A 24,497-nucleotide genomic window follows, 5' to 3' on the forward strand; every position below is an offset into this window, starting at 1 on the left:
GATTTGAGCTCAGATGCTCTGGATTTCAGAGCACCTAGGTTCAAATCTCAACTCTGCTGCTCTAGAGATAGCTCTTACTGACTTGCAACAAAGTAGGCCTTGATTTACTGTTATGTTGATTCTCTAGACTAGGGGTCAACAAATCACAGACCTCAATGGAACCCTCAGCTAGGAATGGTTTTTACATTTTTAAATAAAGTTTTATTGCATTTTAAAGTGTAAAAACCATTTGTAGGGCCATACAAAAACAGGTGGCAGGCTAGATTTGGTCTCTGGGTCACAGTTTGCTCACCTCTACTCTAAATTTAAGAAAACAATGGAGAATGTGTGGAATAATGTATGTTAGAAGTATGTTGTGGATACTTTTTTCCTGGATGACTGTTTGTTGAACATTTAACCGCATCCTATATTTGTGTGAACCTGGCCAAATCATATAACCTCTCTCAGTCTCAAATTTTTCTTCTGTAAAATGAAGAGATTGGACTAAATGGCCCCTGAGGTTCCTAGAAGCTCTAAATCTATGCTCCTATAACCCTTCAATTCTTTACTTTCAGAATTATTGTGAAGCTCAAATGAAATAAGGTATGTAAAGTACTTTGAAAACTTTAAAAGCTAGCTACTATTATTAGTTGTATAATAAGCTCAACCTAACTATAGGCATTTGGGGATAAGCTATGACACATTCATAAACCTGTCTTTCCATGCAATTTGCTCTCATCTCTCATAAACCCACTTACTGAAATAAATCATTCCCTTTTTCTCTACTCCTAATGATATACTTTGAACAAAGGGAGAAAAAAACCAACCTAATAGTGTATCTCTGACAGAGTAATAATGTAACCACACAAAGAAGTTATAAATGCTACAGTTGGCAATTTGTGGTTGGGTTCCATTAGGCCCCAACAGGCCCAGCCAATGCTGAGTAGTAATCACGTAGTCTGGGTGGATGGTGTTCTTTGCAAGGTCCAAGGCATCCAGGAATTGCTCTCTCTCTAGAAGAGTCAAAGAATGGATATTTTTCCGAACAACTGGTGGTTTCTTTTGATTGCAGTTGGGACCTGTCCAGCCAAATTTGCATTCTCCACAGTTGTAGCCAGCAAAGTTGTCTAGATCAGAAAAGAAGAAAATTTTGGCCAAAAATATAGTCAGATTTCTAGATAGTTCCCCTAATCCAGTTGATCAATGTATTAATATAGTCCTCGAGATGAAAGAGAAATTTTATATATGCATATGTGTGTATAATATAAATTTGTGTCATAAATTTATATTGAAATATAATGTACAGGGCGGAGCCAAGATGGCAGCTGGAAAACAGGGACTCACTCAAGCTCTTCCCCAAACCCTTCCAAACACCTAAAAAATGTCTCTAAATAAATTATAGAGCTACAGAACCCAAGAAATAACAGAGGGAAACAAGTCTCCAGCACAAGACAGCCTGCATGGTCACTGGGAAGGGTCTATTGCCCCATGCTGGGAGTGGAGCGCAGCCCAGCATGGGCCACACCAGGATGAATCAGACTGGGAGTCGGGCAGAGCAGGCCTTAGGGCCATGAATCGCTGAGTTGTAGCAGTTACCAGACTTCTCAACCCACAAATGCCAAAGACAATGGACAAGGTCAGTGGGAAAACTGCTGGATCTGGGTGAGAGAAGTGCAAGGTCAGGCCCCAGCCCCAGGGGTGGTGGAGGTGGTGTGGCAGCATCAGTGGGAAATTCCAGCAGCTGCTTCCAGAACTCCAGCATCAGCTGCTTCCAGAGTCCCTGGCCCACAGGGTGGGAGGAATCAAGTGGCAGATCAGAGTGGGAGTGCAGGGAACACTTTGCTGGTGCAGAGGCAGGGTTCTCTTCCTTTGCCCTGCTTGGATCTGGGTCATGGTCCCGGTTGGTGGTTCTTGGGGGAGGAGGAGCGCTGGTGTGGCAGAGCTTGTAGTTACTGTGGAGTAGAAGTTTCTCTGAAAACAGCAGCACAAGGCCCCTAAAGCTTGGGACAAAGTACTCTCTACTCTACAAGCAGTCATACCCTGACAAAAAGCTCAAGAGTCAAGTAGTTGGCTAGGAACATGAGCAGACAGTGTAAAAGGACTCAGACTCAGACTATATAATCTTATTTTGGTGACAAAGATCAAAACATACAGCCAGAAGAAGTCAACAAAGTCAAAAAGCCTACATCAAAAGCCCCCAAGAAAAATATGAATTGGTCTCAGGCCATGGAAGAGCTCAAAAAGGATATGGAAAAGCAAGTAAGAGAAGTAGAGGAAAAATTGGGAAGAGAAATGAGAGTGATGCAAGAAAACCATAAAAACAAGTCAGTGACTTGCTAAAGGAGACCCAAAAAAATATTGACGAAAATAACACCTTAAAAAATAGACTAACCCAAATGGCAAAAGAGCTCCAAAAAGCCAATGAGGAGAACAATGCCTTAAAAGGCAGAATTAGCCAAATGGAAAAGGAGGCCCAACAGAACACTGAAGAAAATACCACCTTAAAAATTAGATTGGAGCAAGTGGAAGCTAGTGACTTTATGAGAAATCAAGAAATTATAAAATAGAACCAAAAGAATGAAAAAATGGAAGATAATGTAAAATATCTCATTGGACAAACCACTGACCTAGAGAATAGATCCAAGAGAGATAATTTAAAAATTATTGGACTACCTGAAAGCCATGATCAAAAAAAGAGCCTAGATATCACCTTTCAAGAAGTTATCAAGGAAAACTGCCCTGATATTCTAGAACCAGAGGGTAAAATAGAAATTGAAAGAATCCACCAATAGCTTTTTGAAAAAGATCCCCCCCCAAAAAAACTCCTAGGAATATTTGTAGCCAAATTCCAGAGTTCCCAGATCAAGTAGAAAATACTGCAAGCAGCCAGAAGGAAACAATTCGAGTATGGTAGAAACACAATCAGGATAACACAAGATCTAGCAGCTTCTACATTAAGGGATGGAAGGGCTTGGAATATGATACTCTGGAGGTCTATGGAGCTAGGATTAAAACCAAGAATCACCTACCCAGCAAAACTGAGTATAATGCTCCAAGGCAAAATATGGATTTTCCATAAAATAGAGGACTTTCAAGCTTTCTCAATGAAAAGACCAGAGCTGAATAGAAAATCTGACTTTCAAACACAAGAATCAAGAGAAGCATGAAAAGGTAAAGAAGAAAGAGAAATCATAAGGGACTCACTAAAGTTGAACTGTTTTGTTTACATTCCTACATGGAAAGATGATATTTGTAACTCATGAGACCTTTCTGAGCATTAGGGCAGTTGAAGGGAATATACATATATATAGACAGAGGGTACAGGGTGAGTTGAATATGAAGGGATGATATCTAAAAAAGTAAAATAAAATTAAGGGGTGAGAGAAGAATATACTGGGAGAAAGAAGGGAGAGATAGAATGGGGTAAATTATCTCATATAAAAGTGGCAAGAAAAAGCAGTTATACTGGAAGAGAAGAGGGGGCAGGTGAAAGGGAATGAGTGAATCTTGCTCTCATCAGATTTGGCTTAAGAAGGGAATAACATACACCTCAGTTGGGTATCTTACCCCACAAGAAAGTAGGGGGAAAGGGGATAGGAGAGGAGGGATGATAGAAGGGAGGGCAGATTGGGGGAGGAGGTAATCAAAACCCTTTTGGAAAGGGACAGGGTCAAGGAAGAAAATTGAATAAAGGGGGACAGGATAGGATGGAGGGAAATATAGTTAGTCTTTCACAACATCACCATTATGGAAATGTTTTGCATAATGATACATGTGTGGCCTATGTTGAATTGCTTGCCTTCTCATGGAGGGTGGGTGGGGAGGAAAGAAGGGAGAGAATTTGGAATTCAAAGTTCTAAAAACAAATGCTCAAAAAAAAAGTTGTTTTTACATGCAACTGGGAAATAAGATATACAGGCAATGGGATATAGAAATCTATCTTGCCTACAAGAAAGTAAGGGGAAAGGGGATAAGGTGGGGTGAGTGGGGTGACAGAAGGGAGGGCAGACTGGGGAAAAGGGCAATCAGAATATATGCCATCTTGGAGTGGGGGGAGGGTAGAAATGGGGAGAAAATTTGTAACTCAAAATCTTGTGGAAGTCAATGTTGAAAAGTAAAAAAATATTAAATAAAAAACCTTAAAAAAGAAATATAATGTAAAATATGTTTATTTTATATTTATGCTTCATTACATCCTAATATAATGCATAGTATGTTTTATTTATACATTCATATGTACATATGAATACAGTCATAATTTTAGAAACTGAGGCCCAGGGTAGTTGTTAAGCAATTTGTCCAAATAATTAGAATTTGAAATCAAGTTTTATAATTCTGGAGTTAGTGCAATTTCCACCATACCACAGTTGGCTCTTCCCCACCACCAATCCAGGGAAGGATATTTGCTACACAGAGCAAAGGAATCTAATCCTCTTTCCTTGCCCTCCTCTGAGATTTCAACATGTCTATTTCTAGAAGTCAAGTGGACTGGTGTCTAGCTCATTTCTTAAACTATTTTTAAATGTTCTGCCTCAGACCAGACCAGTTCTCAACTCCTGCTCTGGGGTCCTGAACATCTGATTCATGAGTTTTTCATATGAAGCCCCAGACTCCAACTCACTCACTGCTTTCACAACCTTCAAGTCACCCCCGCCCCATTCCTTTTCCACCAGTAATCAAATCAACACTACCATTGCTGCAAAGGATATGTCAATCAGGGGCCTTATGGATACATTTGCCACCCTAGTGATCCTACTCTGGCCACCACTCCTCTTAATGTATTTTCTAAACCTAGTCAAATTAAGCTTTTCAAGGGCAGGTACAGTTTGACTTTTTATTTTTGTATCTCTAGTGATAACGTACTTGTCACTTAATAGATTCTTTTTCATTCAGTCCTGTGAAAATCACTATTTTTTTTGGTGTGGTTATTCTGCCCACCAAATAGATTGCAACTTCTTTAAGACCTATCAGTGGGCTTTGCTAGTTGCTGTAGCTAAAATATTCATTTCTTTATGTCCAATGTAGTCAGTCAGTCAGTAGATAAGCATAGAATACCTACTCTGTGCCAGGCACTGCGCTAAGTGCTAGAGATACAAAGAAAAGAAAGGTAAAATGTAGTCCCTGCCCTCTATGAGCTCACAGTCTAGTGAGCTGCAAAGAGTTACATGCAAGCAAGCTATATACAGGGTAAATAGGAAACAATAGACAGAGAAAAGGCACCTAAATTTAGAAGGGATTGAGAAAGGATCAAGGGAGAGTTTTTTGAGGGTGGAGAAGATCAGAGTATATTTATAGGTTGTGGGGAAGCCCCCAGTAGACAGGGAGAGGTTGAAGATCTGACACTTGGCTAATAATAAGAATAACTAGTATGTATATTATACAAATACAGGTATATTTACATATATACATTTAAGGTTTGTGAAGCACTTTACATATATTAGTTCATTTGAACCTCACAATTATGTGTCGTAGGTGCTATCCCCACTTTATAGATGAGGAAACTAAAGCAGACAGAGATTAAGTGGCTTGCTCAGGGTCATGCAACTAGTACATATTTGAGCCAGGATATGAACACAGGTTTGTTTGTTTTTTAATCCCAAGTCCTTCTCTATATGAACTGCACCACTTAGCTCCCTAGGATGGCTCTCCAAAGATGTAAAGTCAGTCAGTCAATAAACATTTATAATGCACCCATTATGTGTCGGGCATTGTGCTAAGTGCTGGGGTTACAAATACAGTACTAAAAAGAAAAACAGTCCCTGCCCTTAAGAAGCCTATAATTTAATGGGGGAAGACAATTAAAAAAAGAGACTGAAAAGGAATTGAGGAGGTACCCAGCACCAGGTCAAGATGGAAAAATCCAAAGGAGTGCAGCCCAGTGGGCAATGAGAGATGGCTGGCCTGAGAATGCTCCTTAATTGGAGATTCTGGAAGGAGCTCCCCAATCCAGTCTCCAGTCCTCCAGTCAGAGGTACCACAGGGCTAGAGTATAGTGATGAGATGTGAGTTCCAGGGCTGATGAGATCTGGCAGGATGAAGAGGTTCCTGGGGCAGGATGGAGAAGTCAAAAGGAGTACAACTCCGTAGGAAATTAAAGTCCATCACTGAACATCCTCAAACTCTTTCTAGCCTTTCTAGCCACTAGAGTTTGCACTCAAGTGGCATAGATTTAGAGAGACATCAGGCACCATCCACTATCAAATCATGGAAGAAGACTTCGACAGAAGTCTCGGTCAGCAAATAAAATATGGAATGGCACTGAATTCTGCCACTACTGTCCTTCCCTCCACTCATTGATTATGAAGGGGTGTAACAAATTGATCTAATTCAGGTCAGTCACTGCTGGTTTATGTTGAATATTGGAACAAAATAAGGCACTCATAAGTCATTTGACAGTCAATAAAAGGAGATTTATTTAGTCATAGCAAAGAAAGGTTATTCAACAAAAATATTCCAGCATGTATTTTCTTTCATATAAAACTGAATCTGGTCAATAGGGCAGGGCACAGTGATTCAGAAGGCCTTTGGGACATCCATCAAATCTAAAGGGCCTCAATTCCATGTGGGTGGATTTTTATGCCCTAAGGTAACCAAGAAGTCACATCAATGGGACTAGAAGTCACAAGCAAGATTAATCCTCTGGGCCAATCCATCTGTGGGGGCGGGGAGGGGTCAGATTTGTTGGCTTTTAGGGGAAAAAGCTAACCTAAATCGGACTGGAAGGTCAGGGGAGGGGAGCCCTGGTAGATGGAGTGATATATCTACATGGATATGTGTACTTGTGCTTATTCTCAGACAATTCTCACTTTAGGTAAGTGGACTGCTCCACAAACTTCTATATAGATTTTTATGTGATGCAAATTTGCCTTTGGACTTGGGGAAGGGAAGGAAAGAGAGAGGAAGGGAGGAAGGGAGCCCAGGGCCTGTAGAGGGAGGTTCTCAGCACGTGGTTCAAGGACTTGAAGAAACAAGCTGGAACAGAGAAGCAAAAGCTGGGAGGCTGGAGACAGACTTGCAGCACCCCAGCATAGGCAGATGAATGATGAGCAGGACTGGGCCTCTTGTCTAGGTACTGGAGGTCCCAAGTCAAGCTCCAGTCCAGCAGCGATGGTGGTCAAGGTCTGTTCTGCTTTCACTTGGAGGGGTTTTTGTTGTTGTTGTTGTTTGGGGTTTTTGTTTTTTATTTTGTTTTGGTTTGGTTTGGGGCTTTTTTTTTTGAGGAGAAAGGATGGGAAGCTGAGAAGCACTCAGTCAAGGGGTGGGAGAAGAGAGAGAGAGAGAACGTAGGTAGATTTTTTTTTAATTGCATGTTTCTTCCAGAATTCTTTACACAAAGTCTGATTTGCATAAGGCAAATTTATGTAAAGCAAGAACTGTCTGTATATACACATGTATGTGAATATATGTATATATACACACACACATACGTCTTCTACCTGCCAACAACGCAATAACAATCCATAAGAATCTATTCCTGCACTTTTTTGTCAGGTTAGGATGAAACAAGCAAGAGGTCTCTTCAATGAAGTCTGTCCTTTGTGCTAGTTAATCTTCCCTTGGGAGCAGGGCTATGTACAGCTATCCAAAGATGAGACCAAAAGGGGGGAAAAAACTGATTTACCCAAATTTGAATGAAATCCAGCACAAGAAGTCAAGAAAGGTCACTTTATTTCACAAAGGAAGCAGAATTAAGATAAAATCAATGGAAGCTGGCAGGTTGTAAAAGTGAATTAGCTGCTATATTGTCAGGAAGTGCAACTCACCTTAGGTTTTTCTGTCAGCTACTGGAAGGTCTCTACTTTATCAGCGCTCAGGGCAATGAGGTACTCGTAACAATGCAAGCAATAACTAGAAAGGCCAAGGAAGGGGGAAATCAAACGCAAACTAATCTAATCTGAAATTAAGGTGCTATCAGGAAGCTTCTTAGAATCCCGTTATAGTCAGGTGAAAAGTTGAATGATGTTTTACATAATACAGAGCATAAGGGAGAGAAAGATGCAAGGCTGCTCTCTGTGTAGCCAAAGAAAGGGGATTATAGCTTCAGAAGGCCAAAAACCACAGGGGGAGGCAGGGAGAGGAGAAGCATAGATTTCATTTGGCATTAACCCTTTATTCTCTGTGCATTCTTTTGTGTTTGTAGTGAAAGAAAGAGGTTCAGGACCAAGGAGCTCAGTGGGGAGACAAACTGATAAAGAGATCCATGGAGCTAAGCATTTAAGATCACATTCTTGCTATGCAGTGTAAGCCAGCCCTTATGTAGTTCAATAACCTTATTTTTTCACAATCTTGAATGCTTCCAGGGAATGATAAATGACTAATAAGAAAAGGAATCATTCTTTAATAAGTTCTAAGACTGACAACCGTGTCACTGACTAATCTTGTCCAAATGACCATTATCACCTTCATTATAGGAGCAAAGCTATTCAAATTCAGGCCATCTCTTTTTCTCTACCCACCTAATAACAATAATTAGCATTTCTATAGCTCTTTATACACATTACTAATTTGGTCCTGAAATAGGTCAGGAGGGTATTATTACCCCCTGTCAAGGATCACTACAGTCTTCAAAAAAGTGAAAATGAGTATCACTCAGAGGGTAGGGGAGAGGTATATAGTGGGTGTGACCCATCTGCAATACAACAAATGAGGAACTACAAAGAAAAAACAAAGTAATGGCAGTTATCAAAGAAATGCATAATGGAAAAAGAAGGAAAAAGAATGCATGATGAGCCTGTAGCAAGAGCAAAAGATAATTCCTGAACAGCTTCGCGGTGGCAAGAGAAAAGGAGGAAGGCCTCCATTGTGATGCATGGACACTAACAAGATTGTCACAATCTGGAAAGGACAGGCATTGATGAGCTGTCTTCTGCTCCATTGAAGGGAACATCTACATTAATGAGATCACAGGTCTATATCAAATGAGATGATATTTGTAAAGTGCTTGCACAGTGTCTGGCACATAGCAGAGACATAATAAATGCTGCATTACTTCCTTTTTTTCCTTCCTTCTTTCTTTCTTTCTTTTCTTTCTTTCTTCCTTCTTTCCTTCCTTCCTTTCTTCCTATTTAAGTATTACAGTTGAGAAAAATGATGCTTAAAGAACTTTAGCACCATGTTGCTAATAAGTAGTAGAGTGGCAACTCAATCACAGAGTTTTCTGATTCCAAGGTCAGGATTCTCTCAAGTGCACCAAGCTCTCTCTCCTATTATATTTCTTTTTTTAATGCTCCTATTACATTTCTATAATTAGCTGCTGAAGTAGTACCTCTCATTAAAACCAAGCTATCTTCATTAAGACTAACAAAATGATTCTCTCTCTCTCTTTCTCTCTCTCTCTCTCTCCCTCTCTCTCTCTCTCTCTCTCTCTCTCTCTCTCTCTCTCTCTCTCTCTCTATCTCCTTTGTCTCTTCCCCCTCCTCCTCTATCTCTATCTCTCTCCATCTCTTTATCAGACTCTCTTTCTCTCTGAGTCTCTGAATTCCCTCTCTCTCCCCCCTTAACTTTTTCTTTCTCTATCACCCTCTGCTCTTCTCCCCCTCTATCTCTTTGTCTCCCTCCATTACTTTATCTGACTCTATCTCTCTGTGTCTCTCTATCTCACCTCACTCACCTTCTCTCTCTCTTCAGTTCTATCTGTCTCTGTCTCCCTCTGTCTCTGTATATATGTGTGTCTCCCCCTTTTCTCGCCCTCTGTCTCTCTCTGTGTGTCTTTCTCAGTCTTTTTGTCTCTCTGTGTGTCTCATGCCCTTCTCCTTTTTCCTTTCCTTCTCCTTCTCTCCCTTCATCTCTTTCTCTCTTTCTCTGTCTCTGCCTCTGTCTGTCTGTCTGTCTCGCTCTGTATGTGTGATATGACTAAATTTATTATCATTTGGCTAAGACTATAATGTGTTGTTTTTCCTAATGCAGATATTTACAAATGTATCAGTAGCGTCTCTGTGGTGGAAGAGAAATTCTTCCTTTTGATATATTGGGTTTTCTTAGGTCATGTTAAAACACACACACACACATACACACACACACACACACACACACACACATACTTTCCTGTAACACAATGCAGAGAAAATACACCACTTGTTGAAATTAGTCCTTTTCATTTCAGATCTTACAAAATTAAATATACAAGAGACCTGACAAATGATTGAACCTATCCACAAGACATGCAACACAAAAGCCTAACAACTGTCATTTCTTTAATTTAGACTTACTCTAACATGAGCATTTTATTTCCATTTATGAAGAGGTGAATTGTTCCATACCTATTGACATCGCAAACTTTTAAAAATATCCTACAGGAAGAGAAATAGATGTTCATAAAGCACATTTTTAAAAAGGATTTTGCGATCCTGGTAATAAAGTGGAGGGAGAGGAAGCTGTTAGATCATGGATCTCTCCACCATCTGTGATGTCCTTCAGCATAGAGGATTTACAGTCTGTTACCTTTCAGGGCTGGGATAAAAATGGAAAGAGAGTGAGAACCACCTAACAGAGCATGTGTTCCTACATGCCATGCACAGCTCAAGCTCAGAAGACTATTAGACTAAGTGGTTTTAAAGACCAGTCGATTAGTGCTTTTACAAGTAGCTCTAAATGGTCTATTCCTTTTAATTAAAGATTCTATTATTATAATAACAATACTTTACACTTATATAGAACCTTTCATCTACATAGCTCAAAAGGATTTTACAAGGACATTTTCATCATTATCCCTATTTCAGAGATTGAAAAACTGAGGCACTTAGACACTTGCACAAACAAGAAGCTCAACACAAAAGATTCAGAATCTATGTGGCAGCCACCTTTTTTTTAAAGTCCAAAGATACAGGTGTAATTGAATTGTTCCCATGATTTCCAGCCTCCTGGTGACGTTTTTAAATATGATCACCTAAGTCTCCTAAAACTCAGCCCTGACTGGCAATGAAAGCCATAACACAGTATCATTTCTTCAAATTAGCCCTAAGGAAGCTGGTAAATAAACAGGATCATGGAATCTAGGACTTTAGATTGCTAGTATTATATTCTACCCATTTCTCTGTCTGAAGCATTAGGTTGTAAGATTTTCGAACTATAATAACAATAATAATAACCATTTGTATAGTACATTACAAAGAAAACACTTTGCAAATATTATCTAATTGGATCCTCACAACAACCCTGGTAGGTGGGTGTTATTACCATCCCATTTTGGGGTGAGGAAATTGAGATAAATAGAAGTTAAGTGACTTGCCAAGTCACATCAACCCTGGGAAATACCCTCATTTTACGGTTGAGGTGAACAGAGATTAAGTGACTTGCCCAGAGTCACACAACCAAGAGGTGTCTGAGGATCAAATTTGAATTTAGGTCTTCCTGATTCCAGGGCCCAGGGCCATTCTTGTGCCTCCTAGATGTATAAAAACACAGCTTGTAGATAAGGGCGTGCTGGTAAATGTATGCTGGTAAACCACCTCTTCAGTGGAAAAAAAAAGTACATAAAACACACTTTTAAGTTTTATCTGTATTATTAATATTTTCCTCATCATTTTCTCAAGTCTAGACATTCAATAAAACACTAAATTAAATCCTGATTTGTAGTGTTTGCTGATTACTGAGGTGTAAATTCTCAAACTGAAAATATAACAATGTAATTGAAAGCTAGTAAGAGCTGGCTCTAGCATAGCCTTAATAGACTATCTAGTCCAAAGTCTTTGTTTTAAAAATGAAGAAAGTAACTCACGTATGAAGACCATAGGAATTAATTATGTGACATTAGGGTGCTTATTTTTCCTAAATAAATTTTGGCTAACAGAGAAAGCCACTGGAAACATGATCATGGTTAAACATTCTAGCAAACTTTCCTGAAATTAAAATACAACTAATACAAGAATTGTATTTAATTTTATAGAGCACCCATTTAAAAAATTGTGAAACATCCACAGTTGAGTGGCAAGTGTAAGATCAAGAACTCCCATGTTCATTTTCAAGCCCAGTGCCTTAGCATCATCTAATTATGTTCATATATCTGAGTGATCTACTGATGATCTGGACCATAATAATAGTTCATTTTTCCTAAAAGAAAGCTGGCATTATATCCCCAAATAAATCATTTCCCCTTTCTATTACTCATTTTAAAGACGAGGACACTGGACTCTATGTCTAAGGTGCTTTCTAGCTCTAAATCCTACCATCCCTGAAATGGTAAATGGTGAGAGGCCCATGTTAAGGAATCAGAAGAAGGCATCCTTTCCTCCATACGTCTTGTTTCTCCTGCCGCTGAAATATAAAATTCCTCCAATTCACTGTTTGCCCTAATAAAGCCTGGGATTTTGTTGTTCAGTTGTGTATAACTTTTCATGACTCCATGTTGTTTTCTTGGCAAAGATACCAGAATAGTTTGCCATTTTTTTCTGCAGCTCATTTTACAGATGAGGACATTGAAGCAAACAGGGTTAAATGACTTGCCCAGGGTCACACAGCTAGTGAATGTCTGAGGCCAGGTTTGAAGTCAGATCTTCCTCATTCCAAGCCCAGTGATCTATTCATTGCACCACCTACCTGCCTGGAGTAGGAGTATTCTATTCTAGTCCCAGGTGTACCACCGAATACACTTTGTCCTTCAGTAAATCACTTAAGCCCTAATCTGTAAAATAAAGCATTGGACCAACGATTTCTAGTATTCTGTATTTCTTTTATAGCTTTATAGTGCTGGGTCCATCCCTACTCTTACTTGTTCTTTCATACAGTATCTCTTGAGAAAGTATTTGGATATGATGTATGCTTTCAATGGGACCCTCAGTGAGTCAGATAGAGGTCACTTTTGAAAAGTAGCAGCTAAACTCTGCTCAAGAAAATGATCCAAGACAATTCTAAAGGATCCACCTGATTAAAAATGCTTTCTACTTTCCAAGAGAGAGCCAATGCACTCAGAGAAGATTGAAACAGACTTTTTTCACTTTCCTTATTTTTTCTTGGGTTTTGTGTGTATGTTTTCTTTTGCACCACGGATAATGTAGAAATACGTTTTGCATGACTCCACATGTATAATCTATATCATAGTGCTTACCTTCTTAAGGGATGGCCAAGAGGTGAGGTGGGGGGAAGAATTTTTAACTCAACATTTTTTAAAAATGCAATTGGGAAATATTTAATGAAATGAATAGAAATATATTTAAAAAGAAAAAAAAGTACCAGCTAAGTGGTACTTTAGTGCCTCCTCTGCTTTTCGACTACTTCTCTGTAGGAAGCAGCCATGCTGAGATGTCAATTAGAAGAGATTGGGGAAGTGGCATAACTCTTGATCACTGGAAATTTGAATAAATAGTCAGAGATGAGAGGGCAAACGTAGAGTTTCCAATTGGTGGTGCCCCAGGGCTAGTCTGATAGGGTAAAGACACTCTGACCACACTTCTTTAGAATAACAAGGCAAGTATAGTCACTTAAAAGAGGTGGCATTAGGTAATAGAAGGCCACCTACTGAGAATCAAATTAAGCTTGGTACTTCTTCAATGTTTCTTCTGGAGTTCTCCTGCCAGGGTGAGCATGGGACTTCCCAAAACCTTGACTGATAAAACAAATGAGGCTGGTAATCAAAAATACCATGTAGAAGTTAAAACTATTTGTTCTATGTTATATACCACTCTACACCTTTCCACCCTACCCATCCTTGACCATGTGAGAAACATGTTACTAGCCACAGCAAAAAGATAAGGTATAATTGCTAATTAGAAATTTACCATAGACCCCTGCGTTGTGGCTATTTCTCTCACAGAGGTGCTCATGCCTAGCTCTCACCTCCAACTTTGGCAAACCTACATGTTAATCATATTGTTTACAACAAAAATACAAAAATTCTTAACCTTTGCAGGTTTTTGAGAGTTAAAAGTCATTACCTTAAATGTTTTTTGGTTGCAAGTACTTAGAATTTAGCCAAATGACACCATTATTTGTGTCTGCATGCTTCATTTGTATCACAGGAACCATAATTCTACCTGTTGCTAATGTGATGAAATGCTGTGAGAACTAAGAATACAATGTTTACCATGTAAAATACAGGAACTTTTCAGGAAATAGAAATAAATATTTAGCATACTTTATTAACGTAAATAATACAGCTAAACATCTAGAAGTATATTAAGGACTTCAATACTTTTGTTTTATCAGAAAATTAACAATTTGACTGAAGTTCAACACATATAAACATTTAATAAGCATCTGCCACGTGTAAGGCACTATGCTAGGCACTGAGAACAAACACTAAATAGTCCCTGCCCTCAAGGGGCTCATATCCCACTGGGAGCTCCATGTACTCAGGTAATTGAATACAAGGCAATTTGAAACTGAGCATTAGCAACTGGAGGAATCAGGGAAATGACTGTTATACAGACAGACTACAAAGGAGAAAATAAACATTCACTTGGTGAAAACATAAAATTAATCACATTCATGAGCCAACTGCACGGTACTTACAACAATCTTCTGGTAATCCTCCTACACTCAAAAGAAGCCAATTGCCCTAAGAATGCCATCCAAGTGCTTTTCTGAAGTTAGCTCTTGTGTTTTACGCATTTCAAACGTGACTCCAGCTTTCGTGTGTTTATCACTGTTGTACATAGGGGATGAAAACTGGAGGGGAGCTCTATTGAAGGGAACTTGAGAAAACTTGGAAAAGTCATAGGGATTTATTTTTTTAATGCTAGAGTAAAGCTGGATTTCATATTGAAGAATAAACTGAGAGACAAGACAGAGGGAAAGCAAAGACAATGGAAAACATTTAGGTGCCAATTTCAAATCTGGGGTTGAAGAGCTCATGTCTTAGATGGCTCTCTGTATCCCAAGAAAAAATTAAAACAGTTAAACAGAGTTCTACTTGTGGTAAGGTGCTGTTATGGATAGAGTACCAGACTTGGAGTCAGGAAGACCTGCCTCAGACATTTACTAGCTGTGTGACCCTGCCTCAGTTTCCTCATCAGTAACGCCTATCTCAAAGAGTTGTTGTAAGGATGAAGAGAGATAATATATGTAAAGCACCTTAAAAATTGTAAAATACTGTGTTGGCTATGTCACCATCATCATCATCATCATCATGTGATCATCATAATCATCAGCATTGATGGGATGGGATCAGTGCCATAAAAATTACTACCTTGCTCCACACATTGAACAGGTACCAAGGGATATTTAAAAGGGAAGCAACTCTATTAGCAAGGAAATCACACGAAAATAACTCTTGTAAGTCAATGGGGAAATGGGCATTTTGGTAAGACACTCCTTAAAATTCAGGGTAAAGTCCCAAAGCCTTCAGCACTTAGTCCTTTTCTCTACAGGGTACAGGCAACCTACAAATTAAATATGAAATAAACTGAGCCATCACACATAGTGAAGCTTTTACTTAGTATTTTAGAACAATTGTTAATATTTTTAGAAACACATAGGCAAGCTAAAGACAGGATTCAGAATATTTGGATTCTAGTCATTTGTGCTAATAACTGAGCTCCACTCCCTCCTAAACAAGTGCAAACATATTTCCTAGGGAGAGATCCCGGAAATCTTGAAAAGACTTGTACCTGCCTTGCTGATGCTTTGTTTTTGACACCTTCTTACACACAAACCAATGATCATTTGGCAAGAGGTCAGAGTGCCCAATTTACCCCATTTAACATTTATTTGGTAATAGCTGAAATTTACATCTCTTTTTAAAGTTTGCAAAGAGCTTCACATGTATCTCCTTTGAGCCCTACAACAATCCTGTGAGGTGCCGTCCTACAGTAATCATTATCTCCATCTTGCAGAGGAGGAAACTGAGGATCAGACAAGTTAAGTGACTTGCCTAAGGTCAAATACCCAGCAAGTGCTAGCAAGTGACTTTGTGTCCATGTCTTCCTAAAACCTATTTGTTAAACATTCTAAAGAACAAAGAATCAGGCAAGAGTTGTCCAGTGGGTCCGCCACTGAAAATAAAATAGGCTTAGCACTTGAAAATTGAGCCCCCTACTCTCTGATAACAAGATCATCTCCTCCCTAGTAAGAAGTCACTTTTCCTAGATGAAGATGCTCTCCTCCTACCTGAGCATATCCAATCTGGGGGGGATGGAGGAGTACAGTAGACAATGACGGTCGAAGGTCTAACCCATTCAGGCCTCTCACCTGTACACTTGCATGTCCGGTTGAAGAATTTCCTAGGCCACTGCTCACGATCATCCTGGTTCCGAAGGACATAGGGGCCACTCCAGGGCCTGCTATCTGCCTGCACCTCTGTGCATTGTCCTCGGCCTTCTAGTATGCCGCAGGTATTGGCAGGTTCCACACCCAGAGGGGGACAGCACACTTTGGACACTAGACTTTCCACAGTCATACAGGTCCGAGGAAACTGAGCCCAGGTCACAGGGAGGAGACAGAAGGCCAAGCAAATGACAGTGACCCACCGTGGTAGGCCAGCCTGCTGTTGTTTGGTCATTGCTCCAAAACCGGGAGAAATCTCTGTCTCTCTTACAGAGTCTCAAACCCTTAGTTTCTCTCTCTCCCTTTAGCTTCTCCTCCTTCTATTACTGTCTCTCTCCCTGTGTTCTTTCCAGTTCTCATACTTCCCCTTTTTTTCTTTTTGCCTTCCTTCTTTTAGAAGAGCACATGCAAAATCACAAGATATGCACATGTGCACATGTTCACATACATATGCACACGCACTGTTTTATGTGGCTTTAAGTGTGAAACAACTGAAACAATTTTGACTTAATTAGAAATTCCTCTAGCAGCTCGGTTTAATGAGGGCTGCACTTCTCACCATGTTAACCCCGTTAAAAATCAAGCTTTGTTTAATTGAGTTAATTTACAAAGCGCTACAGTCATACTACTTATTATGCTGGTATTTCTACCACCGTCCCCCTCCCTTTTTCTAGCCCTTGACTTTAATTATCTTGAACTCAGTTCAAAAGGAAAAAAGCATGCTCTCTTTACTGGGGTGCCTTGCCAAGCCACTGGGACTTGTGGGGATTATGTAATGGCTGGGAGAAGCCCTCATTAGTGGGATTAGCATTATAGAAATCTTCATCGTGAGCACATGACTCGGAAGAGCACAGTGAAGTTAGTAAAGTTGCTGGCCCTGGTTCAAGGGGCAAAAACATCTTCTTTATCTGCAACTCATGTGCCTCGGCCAAGCTGTGACCTCCAGCTTCCTGGGGAGTCAATAGATGTAGTGAGCACCGTGTCAAAGGATGCTTAAGGGAAAGCATGCAAGTTAACTAAAATTTGTCCTTATGACTGCTCACTGACAGTCTCCAAAAACCACTACAGGGGGTCAGGCAGCTTCAGAAATAAAGCAACATTTATTTAGGACAGCAGCACAAGGCACTGCTTTGTTCGGTGATTAGGGATCCTTTTCCCCAGAGAATAAGAGCATGCTATTCTCCTGATTGGCACACCTCCTTTTTCTTTTATGTAAAATAGAATCTCTTAATCTACCACCGGCAACTCAAAATTGTCTTTTTCAAAGTTATAATGAAGTCGGTGAGTGATTGAGAGTGACAGATATTGAAACACATTTTTGATACTTTCATTTAAACAAGCAATCAAATATTATCAAGCATCTGTCTAGACTCGTAATGGCCTCTCTGTGCTTCTGGGACATCTTCAGGGTATTGAGAGAGCAGATAATCAGCTACTAGGATGTTCCACCTGCCAGAGAATTGGGAGCAGTTCATTGTTAACTCCTCAGATGTCTCTGTAGCAGCTGATGTGTAGTCTCCTACACATGTCCAGCATTCGCTGGAAACTGTGACCTTCCATGCACTTTCCTTCAAACATTCCCTGTGTCAAAGATGCTCTCCCCTCCCCCATCTTTACCTGACACTTGACCACTCTTTAAGTATCAACTCAAAAGTTATCCTCTATAAAGCATTCCTTGATTCTGATCCACTCTCTTTCCCCATCCACACACACACACACACACACACACACACACGCACACACACAGAGCCAGAAATGACTCTCCTTCCTTAGACTTCACCTAGTGCTTTCTTCTGACTTCTTTCACATGCATATCATGGTAGCACAGTAAGAAGGTAACATAGGTTGGGTAAAGAAGATACACCTGCTATATGGGAAAAAGTCTTGGCATTTCTATTGGCCCAGAAACCAAAGCAACTAAAATCATGTAACGAAGCAGGTGTGGACACTTCCTCACAATTTGGTAATGGTACTGGATGAGGAGTGGAGAGCTAAATATATGTGTTAGACTGAAGTTCTGGCTCTATGATTAACTTTCTTTCCATCGTTAAGCAAAATCAGTTCATTTGTCTGAGATTCTGTTTCCTCATCCATAAGCAACCTGTGGCCTCAAAACCATATGTGGCCTTCTAGGTCCTTGGATGTGGCCTTTTGACTGAGTCCATGTTTAAACATTCTATAAAACTTGGACTCAGGGGACAGCTAGGTGGCACAGTGAGTAGAGCACCAGCCCTGGAGTCAGGAGGACCTGAGTTCAAATCCAGCTTCAGACATTTGACACATGTACTAGCTGTGTGACCTTGGGCAAGTCACTTAACCCCAATTGCCCTGCTCAAAAAAAAACAAAAAAAAAACACTAAAAACTTGTACTCAGTCAAAAGGCCACAACGAGGACCAAAAAGGCCACATGTGGCCTCAATGCCACAGGTTCCCCATCCCTGGTATAGCCTAAAAATAGCCAGCCTGATGAGCTTTGTAGGTCTATTGCTTAAAGGCAACTATCAGTCACTTGAAGGGGTAGCATTTTCTAAATGCCGTTTTAAGGGTAAGTGTAAGTTGAAAGAGCTTGTAGATGCTATATTTGAGAAGAAGAGGATTTTTCCATCTGGAAAGTGCTATTGACCAACAGATAAGCAGTTAGCAAACAAGTGCTTTTGTGTGGTGCAGATATTTCTGAACAGACCAATAAAATCAAAGCCTACAGCCCAGTGTTGTGAGTTATGGCTTTTCCTCATTAATATGCTTCCCTGCCAGGTTCCTATAGGTGTATGCCGACTCTTCCCCAAAGATATTAAGAGCATTAGTGGGAGAGGATGACTTAGGTCACATGGACACTTGCTTTAAGATATGAGTACCTGTGTTTTGTAATTTCTTTTGCTTTATTAAGTAAATGGTTATTTTTAAGATTTAAAAGTATCATTGTTGTGAGTGGCTACTTACATAAATTGAAACACATTTGTGGGGGCTAAAGAGCTAGACTGGTAAGTAGAGGGTATGCAATATTACCATCAATAGGATTACTCACGAGACCCCCAAAATTTAAGTGTAAATATGTAGTCCTTTTCTGGGAAACTAATGTGACAGTATGAATAGAAGTCTTTTTACATGGCCAGGTCAGAGGCATGAGGTTATTATAAGTGGGGGTGACCACTCCATATACCCCAACAATGTTATCTATACATCTCTGTAAATAAACTAGGCTATACCAATCAGCTCAGTTGGGGATTATTTTAGCAAGATACTGCTTTGCCCAATTAGAACCAAGTTCTGTTCTCACTCTAGCAAAGCAAACCAGTTTAGCTAGCTTTTCTTAGGCAGTAAAACAGCAGCACTTCCTGTCTTTACCGTTTCTGTCGTTACCTCTCAAACCATGGGGACAAGAAAGAATAAAGTACTTCTGAGAAGTTCCACCTCTCTTCAGCTTTAAATAATGCTAAATTTAGTCTTTATAAAGCCAAGGAACTAGCAGCCAAAACATTCACGCCAACTGAGTTCTCTTGCTGGAGATCTCTTCAAACAGCTCCAGCAAACTGCTTTTGGCTCTCCTAATGTTTCTTTCCTCTTCTGTCATGTTCTTCAGCTGTCTCCTCTCTTGTCTTCTATATACTTTAATGGTTTAAATAAGATTTCTGGCTCTCAGTGACTTACCTTTCATTCTAAAAGTAAAAACCCCTCCCCATTTTCTTTTTTTTTGGAGGGGGAAGGCAGGGCAATTGGGGTTAAGTGACTTGCCCAAGGTCACACAGCTAGTAAGTGTGTCAAGTGTCTGAGTCCAGATTTGAACTCAAGTCCTCCTGACTCCAGTGCCCGCGGTGCTCTATTCACTGTGCCACCTAGCTGCCCCTCCGATTCTCCCCATAAAATCAATAGACTTTATTTAATTACACCTTAGTCTTCAAATAGTTATATGATTAAACTTTTTTAGTTTTATCATCTTTGGTAATGAAATGACTATATGCAACCGAGCTGAAGAACCATTATATCCTATAGCTCTTAAGTTTTCAACATGCCTTTCCATATCATTTTGTGTCCTTAAAACTGTTTCTTAATATTACTTATTTCTGTTTTTTTTATAAATGAAATTTCTTACCCTGTTCTTTTAACACTTCAGACTGCTTACATACAACTAGGCATCATTTTAAATCTTTCATGAGGTGATGTAAGTCTTTATATTTATTCCAGAACTCATTTTACATTTAAAACCGATCCAATCCCATCTGAAAGCAATGTTTCTTCATACACATAATTTAGTAGTTTTTACTAAACCAAAGTGTTTTTCCTACTTCTTTCTGGTATCAGCATATTTATTCATAATAGTAATAATATCTAGCATCTTTTAACAGTTAGTTTAAATATTTTTCTTTACACAAGGGCTCTGTATGAAAAGGTCCTTAAAGGGATAGTATATCAAAGTACTCCTAACTCAGAGACTAGACCTCCAACAGACTTCAGTGAGAATGAAGAAAACTTTTCTCATGCATGGGGAAGGAAGTAGCAGAAGACCCCAACAAGCACACCTCCATGCAGGTAGAAGTTACAATTGGAAGTTTGGACCATTTCACTTGGCTGCAGCTGAGCGACAGGACAGACAGATTGTGAACAGATATCATATTTGCATAACTAGTAATTGGCCTGAAGAAACTGTGACTTAGGGAAAAATGGATGCCAACCCTGTTTTTCTTGCCTTTGGGGAATTTGAACCAAGAATGTGACTAGAATGTTGGTCCCTATCTTTTGCTTTACATTTTATTGTACTTTTATCCAACCTAATTAAACTATTGTTTAACCATAACTATAAATTATAACTATCAGGTACTTGAAAAGACTGGAAATAGGAGTGTGGTCACCTAGCTGCCAAGTAAGGGCAGGTTTGACTGACTTCCATCTCTGTCCATGGTCCTGACCATTGGTAAAGGCCCACATAAAAATGCTACCTCTCCTCCTGATGTACTTGTTACATGTAAAATGAGATTTGGATTAGACGATCTGTGAGGTCCCTTCAAAATATTACTATTTTATGACTGCATTTCAACCTCTGGAAAGGCTGTCTTTTGGTTTCTGCCTGCATATTTAAGTAGAAAAGGCAATTTGAGGCTTTCCAGCATATGTGAAATTGATCCTTTATGAAACTGAAGGTGTAGAGTAAGAGACCAAGGAAGAAAAGGGCAGAGCCAGACAAGTCTCTGGTATGCAGCAGAGTAGTATGTCTGTGGTGATTGGAGATTTGGGGGGCATTTCTCTTATCTGGGTCTCTGTGATCCATTGATTAGCTTATGAAGTAGATGTTGAAGTTGATGTCAGAAAAACCTTCTTTACAATTAAAGCTGGCCCAAACTGAAATGGATCACCTTGAGATTTGGTGAGATCACCCTCCCCTGAAAGTTTTCAAATGAAGGCTATTGGACTGTGGATACTTTGCCTGGCACAATCAGAATCTTTTTAAAAGGTTCTCAGCAGAAAATATAAAATCTTGCTGTTATAGGACTATAAAGGGTAGAACTATGGCAAATGGGCAGGGAAGAATTCCAACTTAATGTAAGAAGAAATTTCCTAACTAAACAGAAATTTTTGCAGAAGCTGAATGACCACTTGTCAATTATATCATAGTAGGAACTGATATTTAAGAAAAAGGTTGGGATCAATTCAAGCAATTCAATTTAATAAGCATTGTGGTATATACCATGTGTTAGACTATGTGTTAGGTATTGGGGATACAAAGACAAAAACCCCAGAAGCTTGTATTCTTCTGTAGGATGATTTCTTTGGTCCCTTCCAGCTATGGAATTCTAAAATTCTAGGTATCTCTTTCATAAGAAAGTAGATTTCAATAGAAGCTGCAAGTAGGGGCCAAAGTCACCCCAAGGAACCATTTCTAGATGAGTCAAGACTTAAAAAGAAATCACAGAAGAAGAGCAGCAAAGTTAGAAGAAACCTGGGGTGTCTGAACTAAGCCAAGGACATCTCAGTCAGAAAACATGGCTGTAATTATTTGCCAACTTCGCTAAAAAGAGAGAAACAACATGAAGTACTATATCAAATGCCAGATGTGCTTGGAGTCAGGAAGAGCCAGGCCCCATTTCTGCCTCTAATATACAATAGGTAGGCAACTGTAGACAAGTCATTTAACCTCCCCTGTCCTCAGGCTACTTCAAGAACATGAATTATAAAGGAATGAATGAATGAATGAATGAATGAAGCATTTATTAAGTGCTTACTATGTACCAAGCACTGGGGATACAAATAGAAAAGTTAGATAGTCCCTGCTCTCAAGGAGCCCATATTCTGATGAGGGAGACAACTCATATGGAAGATTCCAATTGCAAATCAGATAGAAAAGTCCCGTGGTCCTTAGGGTTCAGTGGCAAAACAGATGGCAGTACCTCTTCTTTAATGTCATTTCCACTGATAAAAGGATATCAGTTCCTTGTGTTTAGTAATTTGACTGTGCCAAGGACTTCAGTGACAAGAATTCAGGCTTCAACAAATATGGCTGGAGCACCTGCAGATATTTCTCTAAAGAGGTTGCTTACAGGTTGATGGTTAAGGGCACTGAAAGTATTGCTGTTCCAATGCCCTTGGGTTCAGGGTACTGAGCCAACTCCATTAGGGTCTGAGGGGACATGGTGGTCAAGGTGGTAATTAATGGTGGGTTGACTTGCCTGGTACATGGTCCCTCCTGTCTCTCCCTCAGGGTGCCTTGCTACTTCAGTTAGACCAGATTAACTATCCAGTGGGTGACAATTGGTTGGCAAATGGTGTGGATGGCTGGCCTTTCTCCACAGATAATGGCTGAGATAGAATCAGGATCTGTGTTCTGTTAGGTGCTGCTACTCCTAGGGCTTATATGCTTATCTTTTTGTTGATGGTAACTGGTCAGCAATTGTTACTGGTGGTGATGAGGAAGAGGGGCTTCTTTTCTGCAATCCCCCTTAAAGATAATTGTGGGGTCTAGGTTGGGAGCATGTCTGATGATTTGGGGGACACTGCTATTGCTACAGCTCTTGGGTTTAGGTTCCTGAGCAATCTCCAAGATGGTCTGAGGGGAGATTGTGGTCAAGGTGGTGGTAATGGTTTGATTTCCCTAGTACGAACTGCCTCCTGTCTCCCCTTCAGGGTGGCTGGATGCTTCAGCTTAGCTGCCTTGTTCTTGACTTATATAAATCGATATGCATCAATCCAAGGAGTTTCCACACATGATAAATTCTCTTCATCAGTGAAATCACAGATTAGGACCAAAAAAGCAAAAATAAAAATGGGGCACTCACCTTCATCCAGGCTTACCTTCATAGGGAAATGGAAATAGGGCTGGCATTTGGGAGGAGGAGAGAAGCAGGAAGCCAAATTAGGCATTTGAATAATGTGATAAATGACTTAGTGCTATCCCTGATTGTCAACCCAGAGAACATATATATACCTTTATTTTGCTATTCAGCAAGTAACCTTATTCCTTTTTCACCATATCTCAGTATGAAAATCCTCCTCTTTGTTTTGCCCCCTGCTGGACTTCTCTGACTGATGTTCTTTGATCTACCACATCATGGGAAAAGGAGATTATTTTTTTCCACATCCACAAATTGTTTCCCAAATGCTCGGCATCTATTCTGATAAGGATTTTGCTTTCAACATCTAAGAGCATTTATTTCCTTGGTGGTGTGAATTGTTCTTCAGAGAAATCTAGTGTTGGTAATGTGCTGTGTGGCTTCAATTATTTCAATTGTGTCATTTTTACTTTCCTTTGGCATGAATTTTTGACAGGCTATCCTTAAGCCTTCTTATCCAACCAGATAAACATCAAACACATTTTTAAAAATTTCAGATTCACGTCACTTTTATCCTCATTATCTCTGTTTTGTGGGTGAGCATTTTAGGCCAGTTATGCTGCTGCTATGCCTTCTGGTGCTAATTTTCAATCTCTTGTTTTCTTCATGCTGGCAAATTCAGTTGAGTCTTGTAGACTTTTCAAAATTTCTATGATAATTGAAAGGCACATGCAGGGTAAGTAACTTCTCCCCTTCCCCCTACCTTGAAAAGAAGATATGTGGCCTGAGTAGGATAACGGAATACTAGAGCTAAATGAGACCTTAGTGGTCTCTGAATCCAACTCGCCTATTTTACAGATAAGGAAACTAAGTCCCAGGTAGGTCAAATCAGTTGCTGAAGATCACATAGGTAGTAAGACGCAGTGCAAGGATTTGAATCCGGGCCCTCCAAATCCAAATGCAATACTCTTTCTAATACATTATACTCCGCCCCGCCCCATACACATGGTATTGCAGCACGGCATTATGTGGGAGAAGGGGAATCAATTCTCTTCCTGTTCA

At 39.8% G+C, this 24,497-nt stretch overlaps 1 protein-coding gene across 1 annotated transcript in view; it reads right to left on the reverse strand.

The window, feature by feature from the left end:
• The window catches only part of DCT (dopachrome tautomerase), a 41,466-nt gene extending 25,055 nt beyond the window's left edge, over positions 1 to 16,411 (reverse strand). Inside the window, exons 1-2 of the mRNA XM_036757369.1 lie at positions 16,102 to 16,411; positions 807 to 1,106 (exon numbers count right to left, since the gene is read on the reverse strand). Of these exons, the coding sequence (XP_036613264.1) occupies positions 807 to 1,106; positions 16,102 to 16,411 (610 nt within the window). The remainder of the gene's footprint in view (positions 1 to 806; positions 1,107 to 16,101) is intronic.
• Positions 16,412 to 24,497: the final 8,086 nt, after the last annotated feature.

Source organism: Trichosurus vulpecula, chromosome 4, assembly GCF_011100635.1.
Source record: "Trichosurus vulpecula isolate mTriVul1 chromosome 4, mTriVul1.pri, whole genome shotgun sequence".
In the NCBI taxonomy this organism is placed as follows: Eukaryota; Metazoa; Chordata; class Mammalia; order Diprotodontia; family Phalangeridae; genus Trichosurus; species Trichosurus vulpecula.